Raw genomic sequence first — 17,701 nt, 5'->3', positions numbered from 1 at the left:
TTTCTGTTTTAGACTTGATGCTTTTTTTCCTACTTCAATATCCATACCCCTGCTCTTTGTGTTCATATCTATATATTATACCATACCTTACCTACTTTTGTTTCATTCCATACCTGGGTTTAATTATTTTGTATTCTATATTCTTAATCCTTCATGGGATACCTTAATTTCATCTTCAGTTTATGTTAAAAGAAAGAAAACTTGTAAAAATCGAACTCATAGATACAGAGAACAGATTGATGATTGCTAGAGGCGGAGAATAGGGGGTGGGAGAAGGGAGTCAAAGGGTACAAACTTCCAGTTATGAAATAAGTAAGTCCTGGGGATGTAATGTATAGCATGGTGACTGTAGTTAATAATACTGCTTTGTATATTTGAAAGTTGCTAAGAGAGTGAATCTTAAAAGTTCTCATCACAAGAAAAAAAATTTTATAACCATGTGTGGTGATGGATGTTAACTAGACTTTATTGTGGTGGTGATTTTGCAATATATACAAATATCAAACCATTATGTTATACATGTGAAACTAATATAATGTTATATGTCAATTATATCTCAATAAAAAGAGAAAAGAAAACTTGTGTCTGTTGGTAAGCTAAACAGTGAAATAATAGCCATATTTAAATGGAATATTTCATTAGTACTTTCTGTGCTGTTTTTATCTGTCTATGAGGCTTTCCACCTACTTGCTACTGTTTATTGAGCTTCTGCTATGTGCCTAGTCTGTGCTAGGTACATTGTATGTATTATAGCTAATCCTTACAAGAACTCTATGCAAATTTCTAATTTTATAGGTGAGAAAATTGAGGGTCAGAGGTTGCCCAACTAGATCAAATTCTCATGTCTAACTGAGTGACTTTTTTGAGATTTAGATACAAAGATTTCTGATCTAAAGTCTGTGTTTTGTCACAGACGCATTTTCCTTTCGAAATGAAGTGATCTTTCCAGAGAGACATGAATCCATAGTCCTTAATTGCCAAGGTGAATGCCTTACTTAGTGTCAGCTTTTTGGCCAAAATTGTGTCTCCTCCTTTATCTTCTTTGTTTGGATGATAGCACAATCTTCTACTCAGTTACCCAAGTCATGAAGTGGGAATCTGTCCTTGAAACCTCTTGTATCTCCCTATTTTTTGGTTGGTGTTAAGCCTTAAAAATTCTGCTTTTTGAAATGGCTTTCAAATCCTTGCTTCTTGCCTTAATATTTGATTCAGATCCTCATGATTTCACATCTGTATTATTATAGTCAATTAACTAGATTTCTCTGTGTCTTATGTCTTCCCTAATCTTGTCTATCTTTAGAGTTATTTTCTAAAAAGAATCTTTACCCTTCTTTGTGTATTGGAGTCTTTGAAATTATGGTGAAAATTATGGATTGTCTCTCTAGAAAAATGCACATACTGTACGTATAACTTTTGCGTATTATCTCAATGGAGGGAGGTTTACAGGCCTCTTGAAGTCCATCTGTGACACTTCTCCCACCCCAGTTGAGACCTCTTATTCTAAAATACAGGTCCAATTATGTAAACCCCTCCCCCACTTAAAAACCTTTAGTTCCCAACCACATATAACAAACTCCAAAGTCTTTATGAACTTCAAAAATGCTTCACATTCTGACCCCAGAATTTTTTCCAACATCTTTTTCCGGGTCTACTATGTACCTTATTCCTTAATCGTACCAGATTATGAGACAGTCTTAGGAATATATTTGAACTCGCATGCCTTCATGCCTCTGTTCATAATATTCCTCTAATGGAATGTGAACTCATCATGAAAAAAGACAAATGTTTCTTTTGTCATTGTATCCCCAGTGCCTAGCACGGTGCCTGGTACAAAGAAAGTGCCCGTTAAATGTTTGTTGAATGAAAGATTATAAGATCTCTTCGTTTTTTTCCCCAAGCTGCTTCAACAAAAGTAAAATACAACCTTAACCCTGCTTCCCCTAAATCTCTTTTTGTTATTTGACTTTTTTTAGAAGTTGTATTATCCTTATAGTATTATATGAAACTCTGAGCATGTAACTTAACTCACTAATTAAATACCTAAATAATAAATGGTGAATAATATATATATATTTTTAGGCAATCGTCTTTTAACTGGTTCTAGCTGTTTGCAACTCTGGTCCAATGCCAACTTGGAGAAGCCAACTGAAGATGAAAATCCAGATAAAACAGATCTTAACTTTGGAGATTGGAGATGCATTTGGCATTGCACGTAAGCAATTAATTAGGGGATTAAACTGATAAGCCTGTTCCATGTGGTTTTATTATATTATAAAGCATTTTAGTTTGTGTAAAACCACACTGACATAAAAAGTATTGATTTTTTATTCTGTGACGTGTCTTTTCTTATATACAGAGAATTCACCATTTCCCATGTTCTGCAGATTCATTTTTTTTAAATTGTTGAATGAAACAACTAGGAAGAAACATAAGAAGTGTGTAAGGCCTATTTGAAGATCATTAAAGAGAAGCTTGCTAAATTATACGAAAGGAGGTAGAGATACCTTCCATGCTTTTGAATGGAAGTTTTCCTACTGTGAAGAAGTACATTGTTCCCAAATTAATCTACATATTGAACATAATTCTTATCAAAATCCCATTGGAATTTTTACTTTTGAGCATAGTTCTAAACTTCATTTAAAAGGACAAATAAGGGAAAATCAAGAAAATTCTGAAAGAAAAAAAGAATGAAGATATACTGTATGGTACAGTGAATTCTAAAGCTGTAGCTGGTCGAGCAGTTTGTTGTTGATGTAGAAACGGACAGATTAGGGTCCAGGGTCACACCCAGTTGAACGTTGAGATTTAACATATAAGATGGCATTTTACATCAGTGGGGCAAACTTGCTAGCTAGCTCTGCAGAGGAGAAAATGAAGTTAGCGTCTATTTCATACCTAGCACCAAAATAAATGTCAAAGGAAGGAAAAAATTGGATGAAATTTCAATGAAACAAATATTAGAAGAAAATATAGGTGAATTTTCCTATTTTAGAGCTACACTGTCCAGTATGGTAGCAGCTAGCCACATATCTCTGCTGACCACTTGAAATGTGGCTAGTCTGAATTGAGATGTGCTATTAAGTATAAAATACACACTGAATTTCAAAAACTTAGCACAAAGAAAAGAATGTAAAATACCCTGTTAATTTTTTTATTGATGGCATGTTGAAATGATATATTTTTGATATGTTAGGTTAAATAAAATATAATTAATTTCACCTGTTTCTTTTTACTTTTTAAAAATGGCTGCTAGGAAATTTAAGATTACATATTGGTTAACATAGTTATTTATGTTCTATTGCTATTGGATGAAAAGTGCTGCTTTAGAGTTAGGGAAAGACTTTCTAAGTATGACACCAAAACTAGAGAATGAAAGGAAAGGAAAAAATTAATAGTTTTGACTGCATCAATAAAAAACTTCTGTAAAGCAGAAAGACCATAAGGTAAAGAAGCAAAAACTTGAAGGGAAATATTTGAAATTTGGAGTTAATGCCTTTTTTAAAAGGGGGTCTTAAAAATTAATTAGAAAAGAACAGATATCTCAATAATAAACAAAAGGGAACAATGAAGAAAAATTTTTAAGTGGTAGCACATATTAATAATAAGCATATTAAGAGTTGATTGACCTCACTTGAAATTAAGAAATATCAAATTATCCGGAAAGAAGAGGATGAATAATATCTATTACTAGTGAATGTTTGGAGAAATAGGTACTCTTATATGCTATTAATAAGAGAGTGCAATTGGTATGATCTTTCTAGAGAGCAATTTGGAAGTATGAATCAACAGGCTTAATTTTTTTCATATCCTTTAGATAACACTTCCAAGTTTCATTTGTTCATTCAACAAATATTTGTTGAGTGCTTATCATGTTCCAGGCAGTGGTAAAAGTGCTTGGAATATAGCAGTGAACAGATAGGGGGAGATAGACAAAAAACTAGGAAACCAATATGACAGGATGTTAAAAGGCATTCTTCCTGAGTCAGCTTTATGTGAAGCAGTAATAGGATATATATGAGATACCAAAGTGAGAGTAAAAAATCCTATATATAGAATTTATGATGGTGATTTCAAAGGAGCTGGTTCCATGTATTTTGCACCTCTTAGTTAGATCATAGGTATTAAAAAGGGTTAACATGTGGAGAGGGAATAGGATTTTGCAAAGACAGTTTTTTAGAAAGAGCTATGGCTTTGCTTTGGAGTCTTGCATGCTAGGTTGGGGAGAAGGGGGCAGCAAAGTGTTATATTGCTTTCACCGCAGATCTAGTAAGGGGCTTCCATGGGTTGAATCAAGAATTTGAAGTATTTCATACATTTGGGAGAGGGGAAGAATCTTAAGTTAAATCAAGATCAGAGTATACAGTAGTAACTTGGACTAGACATACTAATTATTTATTTGAGATGGTTTGTTATTTAAGTAGGCAGATATTTAAGTATTTATTTAGCAGCTTTTAAGTAACCAGCAACTATACAAGTTTCGATTTAGGATCAGCTGAAAATTGCACTAACTGGAGTACACTGAAAAGTTGAGATTGATCATATTCCATTTGTGGCGCATTTAAAACACTGGTTACACATGTTAAATGAAGATCAGTAAGTACAATAGAGTAGAAGTGACATTTGAGTATAGACCTGAAGAAAGTGAGGGAGTAAGCCAAGAGTGCGTATCTCTGGGAGAAAAATGTTATAGGCAGAGAGAACATCAAGTGCAAAGACTCTGAGGTTAAGAGTGTATTTTAGCTTTTGGATGGAGTAAAGTGATCAAGGTGAGGAGTGGTGGGGAAATGATAGGTCAGGAGTCAGCTTATAAATTATTGTATGGCTTTTATCTTTTATTCTGAGTGATTTGGGAAGCTGTTGGAGTTTTGAGCAGGGGGGTGCTGAGATCTGATTCCCTTTTTAAAGGACTGCTTTAGCTGCTGTTTTGAGAAAAGACTTAGGGGGAACAAGGTCACAATCATGGAGACTAGGCGCTTTTAATAATTTATCTTAAGGGTATCCTTAAGATTAACCAGATACGTAAAAATGCATATGCAGGAATGTTCAAATGCATATGCAGGAATGTTCATCGAACCACTTTTTTTTTGGTAGCAGCAAAAATGAGAAAACAGCAGTGAATTATTAAATAACTTTAAAGTATTGCCTATATGTGTAATGGACTGCCATAAGCCAATAAAATAATACCGATCTATACACCTTGCTATGCAAAAAATGTTCGTAACATATTTTAAATAAATAAATATTACAAAGCAAATTGTAATTGTGACCTCAGTTTCTATGCCCTCCTTCCCTACACCCTCTACAGAAAGTAGAGTGGGAGAGTGGAGAGAAGGGTCTGGAAGTCTGTGTATTAAAATGTTAACAGTGGTTTTGCCTGGGAATGGGTGTTTAGTATTGATGAAACTATAGATGATTTCATTTTCTTCTTTTCATCCATCTGTATCAATATTTTCTATTATGTATTTACTACATTTATAAAGTCAGGAAAAAAAGTTATTCATATTTGGAATGAACTGTGACAGAATTCCTCTTTGGCCTTTTACAGATAAATTTAAGATAAATCTATCTAAGCATGAACTTGGGTAAAGAAAAGGAAAGCAATGATAGTGAGATGAGCATAGGTACCCAGAAGGGAAGGGGATGACAGGAAATGAGCCAAAGCTCTTTGGAGAAGAAAAGGCAGGTATGCATCAAGTATATAAGTGAAGCTGGCAAGCTAAATCCATGATGGTTGCAAGTCCCTCATTAATCCACACATAATCTTTTTTTTTTTTAAGATTTTATTTATTTATTTTTCCTCCAAAGCCCCAGTAGATAGTTGTCTGTCATAGCTGTACATCCTTCTAGTTGCTGTATGTGGGACGTGGCCTCAGCATGGCCGGAGAAGCGGTGCGTTGGTGCGCGCCCGGGATCCGAACCCAGGCCACCAGCAACGGAGCGTGCACGCTTAACCGCTAAGCCACGGGGCCAGCCCATCACACATAATCTTTAATTAGGCAAATGCTACCTTACAGCAGAATTCGTTTTATTTTATTTTATTTATTGATTTTTTTGATCTGAAGAGAGTTTTATTAAAAATGGCAGCAACATTCTTTCTCAGAGCGAGCCCCTGAAACTATGACTTATTGCCAGTTGGTCGTAACTCCTTGTCCAGGCTGGCTTCCTGGACTAACTTACACTTACTGTTTGACAATTCCGGATGTGAAATACTGAAAAATATTTACTGGAAGTATTTACATCAGGGTTTCTCAACCTTGGCACTGTTGACATCTTGAGCTAGACACTTCTTTGTTGTGGGGGCTGTCCTGTGCATTGTGGGGTGGTTACCATGCTAGCTTCTATGCACTTGATGCCAGTAGCACCATACCCATGTGACAACTAAAAATGTTTCCAGACATTGCCAAGCATCCCACGTGGACCATAAGCATCCATGGTTGAGAACCCATGGTCTGTGTATTCACATGTTTAAATGTGTCTATAAACGTTAACAGTCACAATACCAGGTCAGGCCTCTGTGTAGGGCAGTGCTCAGAGGTGGGAATCAGTAATAACATTTTTCAAGGAGTGTATGAGCCATGCCCCAAAGAGACACTAGCAGAGCTGTATGTTTGCAGGAAAATCCTCAATGACTTGAATAACCAAGTCTTGGCAGCACTGTGCAAATGGCTTATTTATAGAGTCAGCTTTCAGGCTCGCCAGTAGGAAGCTGGGCTGCTGCAGGTGAGGGGAATGCCATAGCAGCCTCCCCTGGAGAGTCGGAAATGGCCAACTCAGGAAAGTGCTGTGGGGTCCATAGCGTTGCTCGCCTCATGTAGAGAGGCCGCCATTCGGCTACTGGGCGCTGAAATGCCCCAGGAGTCATTTTAAAGTATTGATTTATTGTCCATGAAAATGTATGTTGGAATATAGATATCTATGGCTCTGGAAATTAGATTTCCAAATTAAAGAATGAAACCTTTTTCTCTTTCTCACATACTAAGAGAATGAGAACTATGAGTCTTTTGTCTTAAGCTTTAAAGACTGACAAATCATTCCTTTCATGGTTCTTGTGTGGATATTTTTTATATAAAAAATAATTTTTATGTTTAATTTAAAGTTTTATGTTTTTTAATTTATTTTACATTTATGAGATATACTTAAAAGTGACTGTGAAACTTGTGTTATCACAAAATTTGAAGCAAATTGCAAAATATAGGTTAGAGAAGTAATATTGCATTCTGTTATTTAATTGTTCTTGAAAATTATTCTTTATCTGTTTATTTGCAGAACTGCTTCCCAAGTTCATTTGATGAAATTTTCACCAGATGGAGAATTTTTTGCCACTGCTGGGAAGGTGATTTGTGAAAATGCTGTTGCCAAGTTGTTTTTATGGTTTATTTTTGAAACTTCAAAAACATTAACCAGCTTCATTCTTTTGTTTATTTAAGTTGAAAATAATCTCTATTAAAAATGTTAAATAGCAAAAAATTGGCTAAATATTATTGTGTTCAAAGGCAGTATGGTATAATTGAAACAGCACAGATCTTAAGGTAGATCTGGTTATAAATCTGCCATTTACCAACTTTTTGATCTTGGGCAAGTAGTTAATCTCTTTGAGCCTTGGTTTTCTCATGTGTAAACTGAGGATAGTAACCCCTACCTCATAGGTCATTAAGCGTAGGATTAATTTAGACAGTGTGAAGTGAGTGGCACAGTGTCTTGCATGTAGTATTCTGTCAATAAAGTAGAGCTACTATTTATATTAATTATGTTTTAGCTGGCAGCTATATTAGGCTGTATTTAAAATATAAGAATTTACAGATTTTCTAGAAGGACATTTGTAACCATTTTCTTTGTTTTTACCTCTTGATTTCAAGACAATGTATTTCCTTGATATTATTTTATTTTTAATCATTGGTTCACAGAGCAGTACATGCACAACTAACAGTCTGAAATTATTGTTCTCATGGCTCAAAGCCTTCTGCAGACTAAGAATGTGAGATACCCTAAATCCTCAGTGAGGTTTTTTTTTTGGGAGAGGAGTGGAGCTGTTTATTTTGATTGACTTTACAGGTGGGAATGCAATTACAGCTTAAGAGCAGAACGTGGTACATTCTAATCTCCCTTGTTCTTCCCTTCCCAAATCAGGGATGCAATTTTGATTATACTTAGAATATTTTATGTAGTAGTAGTAGTTAACTAGTTATTATCATCTTCAACATTTTTGTTTGAACATTCTTATGATAATTCACGAGACAATTCTTTGAATTTGAAAGATGAATTCTTTGAAAAAATGAATTCTTTGAGTTCATGAATTTGAAAACAAATTCATTTTGTTTTAAAAATTAACAGTCTTTGTAAGTCTGCTAGTGATAGTGCTTTCTTATTTGATATTCGGCTCAGTGGGAAAATTGAACCCTTAACTTCATCTTTCAGTCTTTCCTGAATGACTCCATTTTCCATACTATAGGGTAACTAGCATTTTCCTTGAACCTACCCTTGCAAAATAAACACATTCACACACCTTAATTCTCAAAGTGCAATTAAGGAATACTAAAAGAAAAGTATCAGAATCAGCGATTTTCTTCTCAGTACCTCCATGCACAACCCCTCCTCCCATCCTTAAGTTCCTGTGATTGGGGAGAAAAATCTTTCTTTTGCTATCTGACTTAACCTTTAATTTAATTCTGATCTAGATGTTTTTCTATTTTTTTTTCCTTAGGATGATTGTCTTTTAAAGGTATGGTATAATGTAGAAAACTGGCGGACAGCTGTTACCTCTCCAGATAAAAGTTCAGAAAAACAATCCCAAGGAGAAATTGACTTTTCTTTTGTGTATCTGGCCCATCCTCGAGCTGTAAATGGATTTTCCTGGCGAAAAACAAGCAAATATATGCCTAGGTCAGTAGATTAGTCGTTTTTCCCATGTATTGAGAGAACATTATCTTTGTAACTTAGACTGCTTTTTTCACTTAGAGAATCTGTACTGTAGAACTTTTGCCTTTGAAGATTCCAGTAATATTAGGTAGTCCCTGGCTGGCAAACCTCTGGCCACAGATCAGCTATGATTGACACTTAAGAAAAGAAGTGTGTGAAAGAGTAATTTACCTTCGTATCAGATGTCTAAGTGACAGAGTTGTGCATCTCTTTCTTCTCTGTGTTATGTATCCAGTGCTTTCATCTCTTAATCATTCTCCAAATTGTCATTTGCATGCACTTTTTCACATTTCACTCCCTTGTCTTGTACCTTCTATGTGTATCTCCTCTGGTATCCTCTTTTAAAAAAAAAAACAGCTTTATTGAGAGGATATACTGTGAGGCCTCAAACATTTCTTTAACTGCACCCCACATCTTTGAGAAAAAAAGAATGAGTTAATATATTATGATACCTTGAACTAGGTATTAATTTAACCTACACATGCATGCACAAACATGCCTGTTAGTGTTTCCCTTCTTTCATGTAGTCTTTGCAAGACTTGACATCCCACTGAATTTTTGCCTATACTTATTAAGTTACTTAAGTATAGGTAGAAATCCCTTTTTGTTCCACATGGTCATTTTCAATGTGGCCAGACCATAGAGCAGTAGTTTTTCCCTTACCTTTTTGTCACCTTAGACGTCTTAACCTGATATGTGGTACTGTATCTGGATCATTTGTTGACTTTAGTTTTGCTCTTTTGAGCAGAGTATACCTAGATTAAAAAAAAATTTTTTTTTAGTATCAAGACTAATTTTTTTAGAGCAGTTTAAGGTTCACAGCAAAATTGAAGGGAAGGTATAGAGATTTCCCATATACCCCTTGCTTCCACGCGTGTATAGCCTCCCCCGTTATCAATATCCCGCACGAGAGTGGTACATTTGTTACAATTGATGAACCTGCATCAACACATAATCATCACCGAAAGTCCATAGTTTACATTATGGTTCACTCTTGGTGTACATTCTATGGGTTTGAACAAATATATGATGACGTGTATCCATCATTGTTATACCTAAGATTTTTAAACTATTTTCTAGTGCAGTAGATACTATTCTTCCTACCCCAGCCCTCCAATCTAACAAAGCATAGAAGTAGGACACTCTAGGAACAGTAATGGTTCTGTTGTTAGGAGGATATGTCAGAGTCTTTGGGCTAAGCGAGAGTGGTGTGGACAATCCATATTGTTAGCAAAAGCACACTCGCCCCAGCTTCACTTTGAGAACTATTGCTCTAGTACCTCTGAGAATATTGCCCACGAATGTAAAAATGTGTTTAGAATAGAATGAGCTGTGGCATATGTTAACTCTCCTTTTAAAAGTTGTAAATGACCTCAATAAAAATAGCTGTCATCACAAACTGTGAACCTTTTAGAACTATCTGAAAATTACATCATTTCAGAGACTGATTTCTTCTGATATACACAAGTGTTTTCCTTCGCAGATGGTTAGACCACCAGAATACTAAAAAGAGACTTATGAAGTACTGTATCTTTTGAGAGAGGACAGTCAGTTTTATTCCCTCATTTTTGACAAAAGTAATCACAGTGGAGGCACAGGCAGATGCCATTATGAATGCCAATAACAGCAATAAGGCATACCAGCTGTTTTTTTCCTGCCTATGTTCATTTTAGCTCTATCAATTAAATTCTGTAGTATAGGGAACTGTGATATAGAACTAGAATTCTCCCTTAGTTATGGCATCTTTTAGAGGTCTCCAGAATTTCACTTTTGGATCCATGTCATTTAAGAATCAGCTGATCTCCTTGAGCTCTTTTAGTTTTCATTTTTGTTTCACCAACTGCCTGCAGTTATGTAGTGGAAAGGCTGACCCTTTCTCATGAGAATAAGAGAGATCCCATCAAAGACCATTGCTCTTTTTGATATGACATCTTCACCGGGTGATACAGGTACTTTGTTTTTCACAATAAATTAAAATACTCAAGAAGATGGTAATACTTTATGCAAGGGCACTACTGGCTTGAGAGGGAGGAATGGGGAGTGTTTGTTATGAGCATATACTTCTTTACCAATTAAAAACTGATGAGTGTAGGACAGGTTGGGAGGTTTGGATATCCTCCAAGAACTTTCAAAAGTTGGTTCTAGGTAAGTAGTTTAGCCTGTTGTTATATCAAGATAGGATAGGTGTTGCTGACACGTACTCATCACATCATTGCCTTCTGTAAGGTTGTACTTTTTTGTTGTTGTTGTTTTGGCTATACCTGAATATGATATGTGTTGAAGAGAAAGGATAAGATACCCTGATGAAGAAGTGAGGAAGGGAGATATTACCAGAGAAATTCCTCAAACAGATTAGGGTATTTCTTCCATGCCCTGCTTATATTACCTGCCAGCTGTTTACACTATCTGTAAGGCCTGGTATCCTGAGGAGAGTCACCTGGGGCCACCGCACTCAATGGTCAAAATGGTTTCAACCTTTGAGCTCTTTCCATGCTTCTGAGTTGTGCACCTTTCTTGCTTGCTTTTTTGCTCTTACCTGAGTTCTTATGCCTCTTCTGATTGCTGTGTTTTTAGCCCTTTAGCCTCCTACCTTCAGCTCTTCCTTTATAAACCTTCCTATTCTGCCAGTTACTAATTGGCACTATGAACCTTGAACTTTCCATACTACCTTTTGATATATTTTCTTCTGTTTCTCTGTGCTTACTTTTAATCTCATTGTCACTGCCAATGTGTATGTGATTGTACTAGAGGGAAACTAGAAGGGGAAGAAGGAGGGGGGAAGGTCAGAGGGAGGTAGAGAAAAAAGGGAGGAAAAATGGAGGAGAAGGGAGAGGCATGAGGATAGGGAAAAGGGAGAAACAGAGGATTTCAAAAGGAAAGAAGAAGGAAGTGGCCCTAGGAAGTGGAAAGAGGTGAGGGTCAGAAGGAGGAGAGGTGGAAAGGGAAGGTGGCCTGGGAGAGGCTGAGAAGCAGAGAATTATGGGAGAAGGCGGAGGGAAAGAACCCCAGAGAGTGGATGGAAAGGGGAGAAAGGCAGGGGAGTAGACAGAGAAAGAGGAGAAGCAGAAGGGAGAGAGAGAGGTGAGAGAACAGAGGAGGGAAGCTGAAGGGGAGAGCAACCAAGACAAAACATGCTCTTCTCCCTTTTCTTCCCCTTTGCTTTTGTTCTTTTTTAATCAGGTAGATATGTTTGAATAAGTGTCTACTACAGGATATTGTGACTTCTTTTTCTTTTTCTTCTAAATTTTCTGAGTTACCCGATTGAAGGTAGTCTTTGTAGGTAGGGTTTCAACCTTTGAGCTCTTGATGCTTATGGGGTTTATTAATAAATATGTAATTGATTTTGCTTTTGTTTTGTGGAGTGGCCAGACAGTAAATTCACTGCAAGTCAAGAATGACTAAGGAGGGACGTGGCTAGTACTTATTTTATCGTGAATTTTCTATTTTTGCACTTCACTGCTTTTGGCATATGTTAGGCAAGGAGAGGATAAGTTTGCTAAATAGTTACTGTAGCTTGTTTGTGACCAGTGTGCATGTACTTTTCAGGAAGTAAAAATGAAGAACTATGAAATAATTCAAATAATAACCATCCGCTGAATAAATCAGAAAATTTTAATAGAAGATATTGAGGTTTTTTTGCTTATTAACTGAGGGATTATGACATGATCTCAGTCTTTGTTCTTTAGATATAAGAAGAATCTTACAAGAACTACTAGATTCAAGGCAGAAAAGGAATAGGTTAGCAAGCATTTGCTGTGATGAAATCAAATACCCACTCAGTTATAATGGTTTTGATTAAATATGTTGCATAAATATATATTGACATTTTCTCCATTGGTACCTTAGTTGTGTGCATTTAAATAATTATGGCAACATTGTAGAATGTGATAATGTGTGAAATTTATATTTTTGCCTCTAAAATCTTTTTATTCCTTAGGGCTTCTGTATGTAATGTACTGTTGACTTGCTGCAAGGATAATGTGTGTCGTCTTTGGGTAGAGACATTTTTACCAAATGACTGTTTGTTATATGGAGGTGACTGCAACCATTGGACTGAACCAATTAATTTAATAAATAACTTCAAGAGAAATGTTTCCAGTAAAGAACGAGTTCAAAATGCCTTAGATGTAAGTGTTTTGTTAAATGTTATTTCCTATAAGTTAAAAAAAATTTTTTTTTTATTTATTTTTTTTTCCCCCAAAGCCCCAGTAGATAGTTGTAGGTCATAGCTGTACATCCTTCTAGTTGCTGTATGTGGGACGCGGCCTCAGCATGGCCGGAGAAGCAGTGCGTTGGTGGGCGCCCGGCATCCGAACCCGGGCCGCCAGTAATGGAGCACCCGCGCTTAACCGCTAAGCCATGGGCCAGCCCCCCTATAAGTTTTAAAATGTTTTGTACATTGCCTTTTTGCTAACATTCATCCTAATTAATATTCAAAGTCATATGGATAGTTAGGAAAAAGTATATATGTCTTAGGAAAACAATTCTCAGAAAATTTTCAGTTTTATTTGATTCAAAAAATATTCTTAAGGGTTTTGTCTAGAGCATAAAACTATAATTATGAAGTTAATCTTAGGTTAACTGATGATAACACAAGAATGATTCAACTTGACTTAGCTAAAATAATATAAAGTAAATTAAAATTAAAATCTGAGAATGCAAAGATTTGACAGTAAAAGTTTATTTTTTTCTTTGGAGCTTGGGGTGTTTTGTTCTAATTACAGGAATGATTAGAGTAGTTGATCAGATTCTGTTCTACATTTGTTATCTTTAGAACGCCCCAGAACTTGGAGTATTTATTTTACTAATTAGTGTGGAAAGTAAAAGTCAATTTTTGATGTTTAGACTAATGGAACATAGACTAGTAATACAGTGTCTTATTTTCTTAATATGAAAACAGGAAGTCATCTAAAAATGATTTATCTTTGAATGCTTTGTGTGATTATGGGACAACTATTTTGCAAATTTGGACAGTATTCTAATGGCTCAGAATATAATTAAACATATATTGCATGGAGATTCAACAACCACTAGAATGGTTATGTGTAATACTAGCTGAACAAAATGTTTGACTCGGAATCTGAAGACCCTTTTTCTACTTTTAGATGACCTTGGGTTCTGTATTAACTATTTTATGATGTGCAAGATGAGAATAATAATATTTGCACTGTATGCCTTATGGGTCAAATGAGATGATCTCTTTGAAAATGCTTTGTAAATTATGAAATATCATCCTAATGTGTGATGGTAGTAGTAGTCAGTGCTTTGTGGTCATAAGGAGTAAACTGGATACAAACAGAACAGTATACTTAGAGACATCATTGTCCACAGACGCATTATTGTACACTTTAAGTTCAGGAAATTAATTATCAGAAAATAAACCAAATAAAAATTGCAAAGTATTGTGTGATGGTTAAAAGAAAAGTCAGGCAGTTTAAGTTCTAAGCTTATCCTTCAGCTTTCAGATTTGCTGTACAAAAATACTGGAAGATATTTGTACATATAAACTCATATGAAATAGGATATATGTAATATCTAACAGTCATTATGTAACCTATACATATATGCTTATGACAATATAGGCATTAGTTTTACTTTGTTTTTATTCACGCAGGTAAATCTGAGACATTTTCGTAGAGGTCGGAGGAGATCACTTGCAGTTGTAGCACATACCGGATACCTGCCACATCAGCAGGATCCTCATCATGTCCACAGGAACACTCCCCTGCATGCCAATGCACTTTGCCACTTTCACATTGCAGCCAGCATCAACCCAGCCACGGGTAATAAATCACTGTTCAAAAAGTGTTTTTGGAATTGAGTAGATTGATTCTATAACAAATAAGTTATACTTTTAGTTTTTGAGTAAGTGAAAAATTGAAGGTGACTTTTTTAGCTAACTTTTCATTATAGCCAGCTCACTGGTTACACAAAAAGAGGTTTTTGTTTACTTGTTTAGGCTATGATTTGGTTTGTGATTTAAGATCTTGATAAATCATTGAGATTCTTTATTAGTTTATTCAGAAGTTGAGATTTCAACTAATACTTAACATAGAGATTAACACCACAGTGTAGTATTTTATAGTTATTGTATAGTTGTTGAAATAAAAGCAGTGTGTTTAGTACTTGATCTTTGGCACCGTTTCAGAAAAAGAGCAGAAATATGTAGAAGTTATAACCAAAGAATTAGTTAAGATAAGAAACTTATCCCTATAAGTCAAATATGTAGTATTGGGCAGATTGAAAGATCTAGAATATCTAGATCTATCTCTGAATTTGAAGATTTAAGTGCTTATCATTTTAGTAAATATTTTCTGTGAATTTAAAAACCAAATGGTCACAGTTGGAACATTTAAAGTGGAACCTGAAAATATTACTGGGAAGATTTAAAACAATATTTACACATGATAAATGCCATCTTTACAGAAAGTGAAAGGTAAAAGCCTCCTTTCACCTCTACCCCACCCTAGTCCTTCTCTCCAGAAGATAACCACTATTGATGAGTTTTTGTATATTTTGGGATATTCTTAAGCATAAATTAAGCATAACCTATTTCCATATAGCACACTGGATTTGCAGTATTGCATTCTTTAAGGAAACATAGCGGTAAATGTAGTCTATTAGTTACTTGAATCCAAGTTGAGAAGTGCGCTTGTAAGTTAAAGTGTAGAAATACTTGTGGTAGGAATGAAGAGTATTTGCTGATTTTCTTAGCTTTTGTTTGGTTAACAACAGTTTCAACTCTAAAAGAATCCATGAGCCAAGAAAATATAAAGGGGAAAATAATGAATTATTTTTATTAAAAAATTATATAGGCTTGAGAAATAACCATTACCTTTATCAAAAAACATCCACTGACAGGGGTTATAATACCCAGAGACAATTCTAAGTTCAGTGGAATAATTTTGAAAGTCTCTGCTGAGTAAAGGACAATATTTTGAGAATAAAGAAAGTTTGAATTCTTACTTTAATGGAAAAGGCTAAGAGATTACAGAAAAAGAAACCCTCAATTCCAATGCAGCATCTCAACTACCTTCCAATAAGGAAAACTCTAAAACTTTTCTTCCACTTTTAGGTCCCTAAGGAAAATCCATACATATAGTGCAAATCAAAGCAAAATAATATTAGTAACATCTAGGTAAGATCCTATGGAGAATTCCTTGCCCTAAATTAGATCTGTTGGAATGACCTTGCTCGATGCTCTGTTTCTTACTCAAGGCCCAACTTTCAGATTTAGCTTCTCTTTTTTGCCCATCGATAGAAATAGATACAGGAGAGGAGCTTGGAAGAGCATGTTCTCTTAGTTCTAGTTCTTATACCCTTTCTATGAAGATTTCTCATAAAAAATGACTTTCATCAAATTCTTTGAGTGAGGTCAAGAAACAGAAGAATTGTGAGTTTCCCTCTAGCCAGAATGCTTCTGCATTATTTGTGTACTTAACAGCTAGGCCTGTGGTCTACTAGTGTATTGCTGATCTCTTTTGGGTTGATTGTGAATCAAATACCAGAAAATCCTACCCATTAGGATTCTTGGGAGCACTGTCTTAACCCCTGGCATTATTGTGTACCCACCTGGGCATAATGGGATTGGCTGTGCAGATCCTCAAGGCTTTTACTGAGTGTTTAGTCTTTGTTAGTATAGGCACTGGAGATAGTGGTAGGAACTGGAGATACAGTCGTGATCAAAACAGATGTGATCCTTGCTCTCATGAAGCATGTAATCAGACAGGATAGATAAATATTAATCAAGTAATTATACTAATGAATATATAGTTATAAACAGAGATCTTGGATTGGCTATATCTATCAACTCTTAGAACTTGCTTCCAATAGAAGGAACAGGAGAAAGGTTCTTTTATCCTTTCCTTTACCATTCATCCCCTATAATACTGTTTCTCTTGGTGTCCAACAATACACACATTGTTTGAACAAATAATTAATTCAAATTATTAACCTTTCCTTTAAAAAAGTCAATAGATTTGTTCTGGAGATAATTGTTTACATTCCCTGAATCTGTTTAGCCTTTGCTGTTCAGCAGACACCAGCATGAGCTAGATTTAGATTTGATTTAATATGATAGACAAATTTTTCTTCACCTCTATTATTTAGGGATTATCATTTGTCACAACTCACTCTGAATTTGTATGCTTAATTTAGCAATTATATCAAAAGTAATATCAAGGTACAATTTTTTTTAGCTGAGTTGTTTTGTCTTGAATGCCTTTCTTGAGTATAAGAAGGGAACCTCAATTTCATACTTTCCAACTTCAATCTTGATGCAGTATCTATCTTAGAATTAGATAGGTAGATCATTAAAATGTTAGTAGTCTATTAAGTAAAAAAGGAAGTTGTTGCTATTGAGATAAATATATCACTAGTTCCTTGGACATCATGATGATGGCATTTTTCATGGTAGATCAGGATAAAATATATTTCTTACCAGTAAAAGTTTGTGTATAAATTGGGAAGACTTTCCTATTTACACATCTTCAAATTATAAACATGTTTATTATTGAGAATATTTTTTAGAATTAAAGAAAGCATATGTATGTATATATAAATTATGCTATATGATGTAGGATATGTAATTTTTATCTTTTATAGTAAGTATATTAAATTTACCAGTTAAGTCTGTTATCATTAATAATAATCATGGCAAACATTATGTTGAGAATCTTATTTATAGGTTAAATAAAATGTATTGCAGAGGTTTAAAGATAAATGTAACAGTCAATAATAAAAATATGAGACCTGGATATTTTGTATGCTAAAATGATAGAAATTT

General features: G+C 34.9%; 1 protein-coding gene across 7 annotated transcripts in view; it reads left to right on the top strand.

Moving 5' to 3' along the window:
• Positions 1-17,701, top strand: part of DMXL1 (Dmx like 1) — a 131,823-nt gene that overhangs the window by 25,359 nt on the left and 88,763 nt on the right. For all 7 annotated transcript variants that reach the window (XM_014796571.2, XM_087429905.1, XM_004420282.3 and 4 more), the window contains exons 5-9: positions 2,080-2,212; positions 7,267-7,333; positions 8,702-8,880; positions 12,854-13,043; positions 14,531-14,699. In XM_014796571.2, the coding sequence (XP_014652057.2) occupies positions 2,080-2,212; positions 7,267-7,333; positions 8,702-8,880; positions 12,854-13,043; positions 14,531-14,699 (738 nt within the window). The remainder of the gene's footprint in view (positions 1-2,079; positions 2,213-7,266; positions 7,334-8,701; positions 8,881-12,853; positions 13,044-14,530; positions 14,700-17,701) is intronic.

The sequence above is a fragment of the Ceratotherium simum genome, chromosome 4, assembly GCF_057802395.1.
Source record: "Ceratotherium simum simum isolate JZ-2026a chromosome 4, ASM5780239v1, whole genome shotgun sequence".
NCBI classification, from domain to species: Eukaryota; Metazoa; Chordata; class Mammalia; order Perissodactyla; family Rhinocerotidae; genus Ceratotherium; species Ceratotherium simum.
This window is presented reverse-complemented; position numbering and strand designations above follow the sequence as displayed.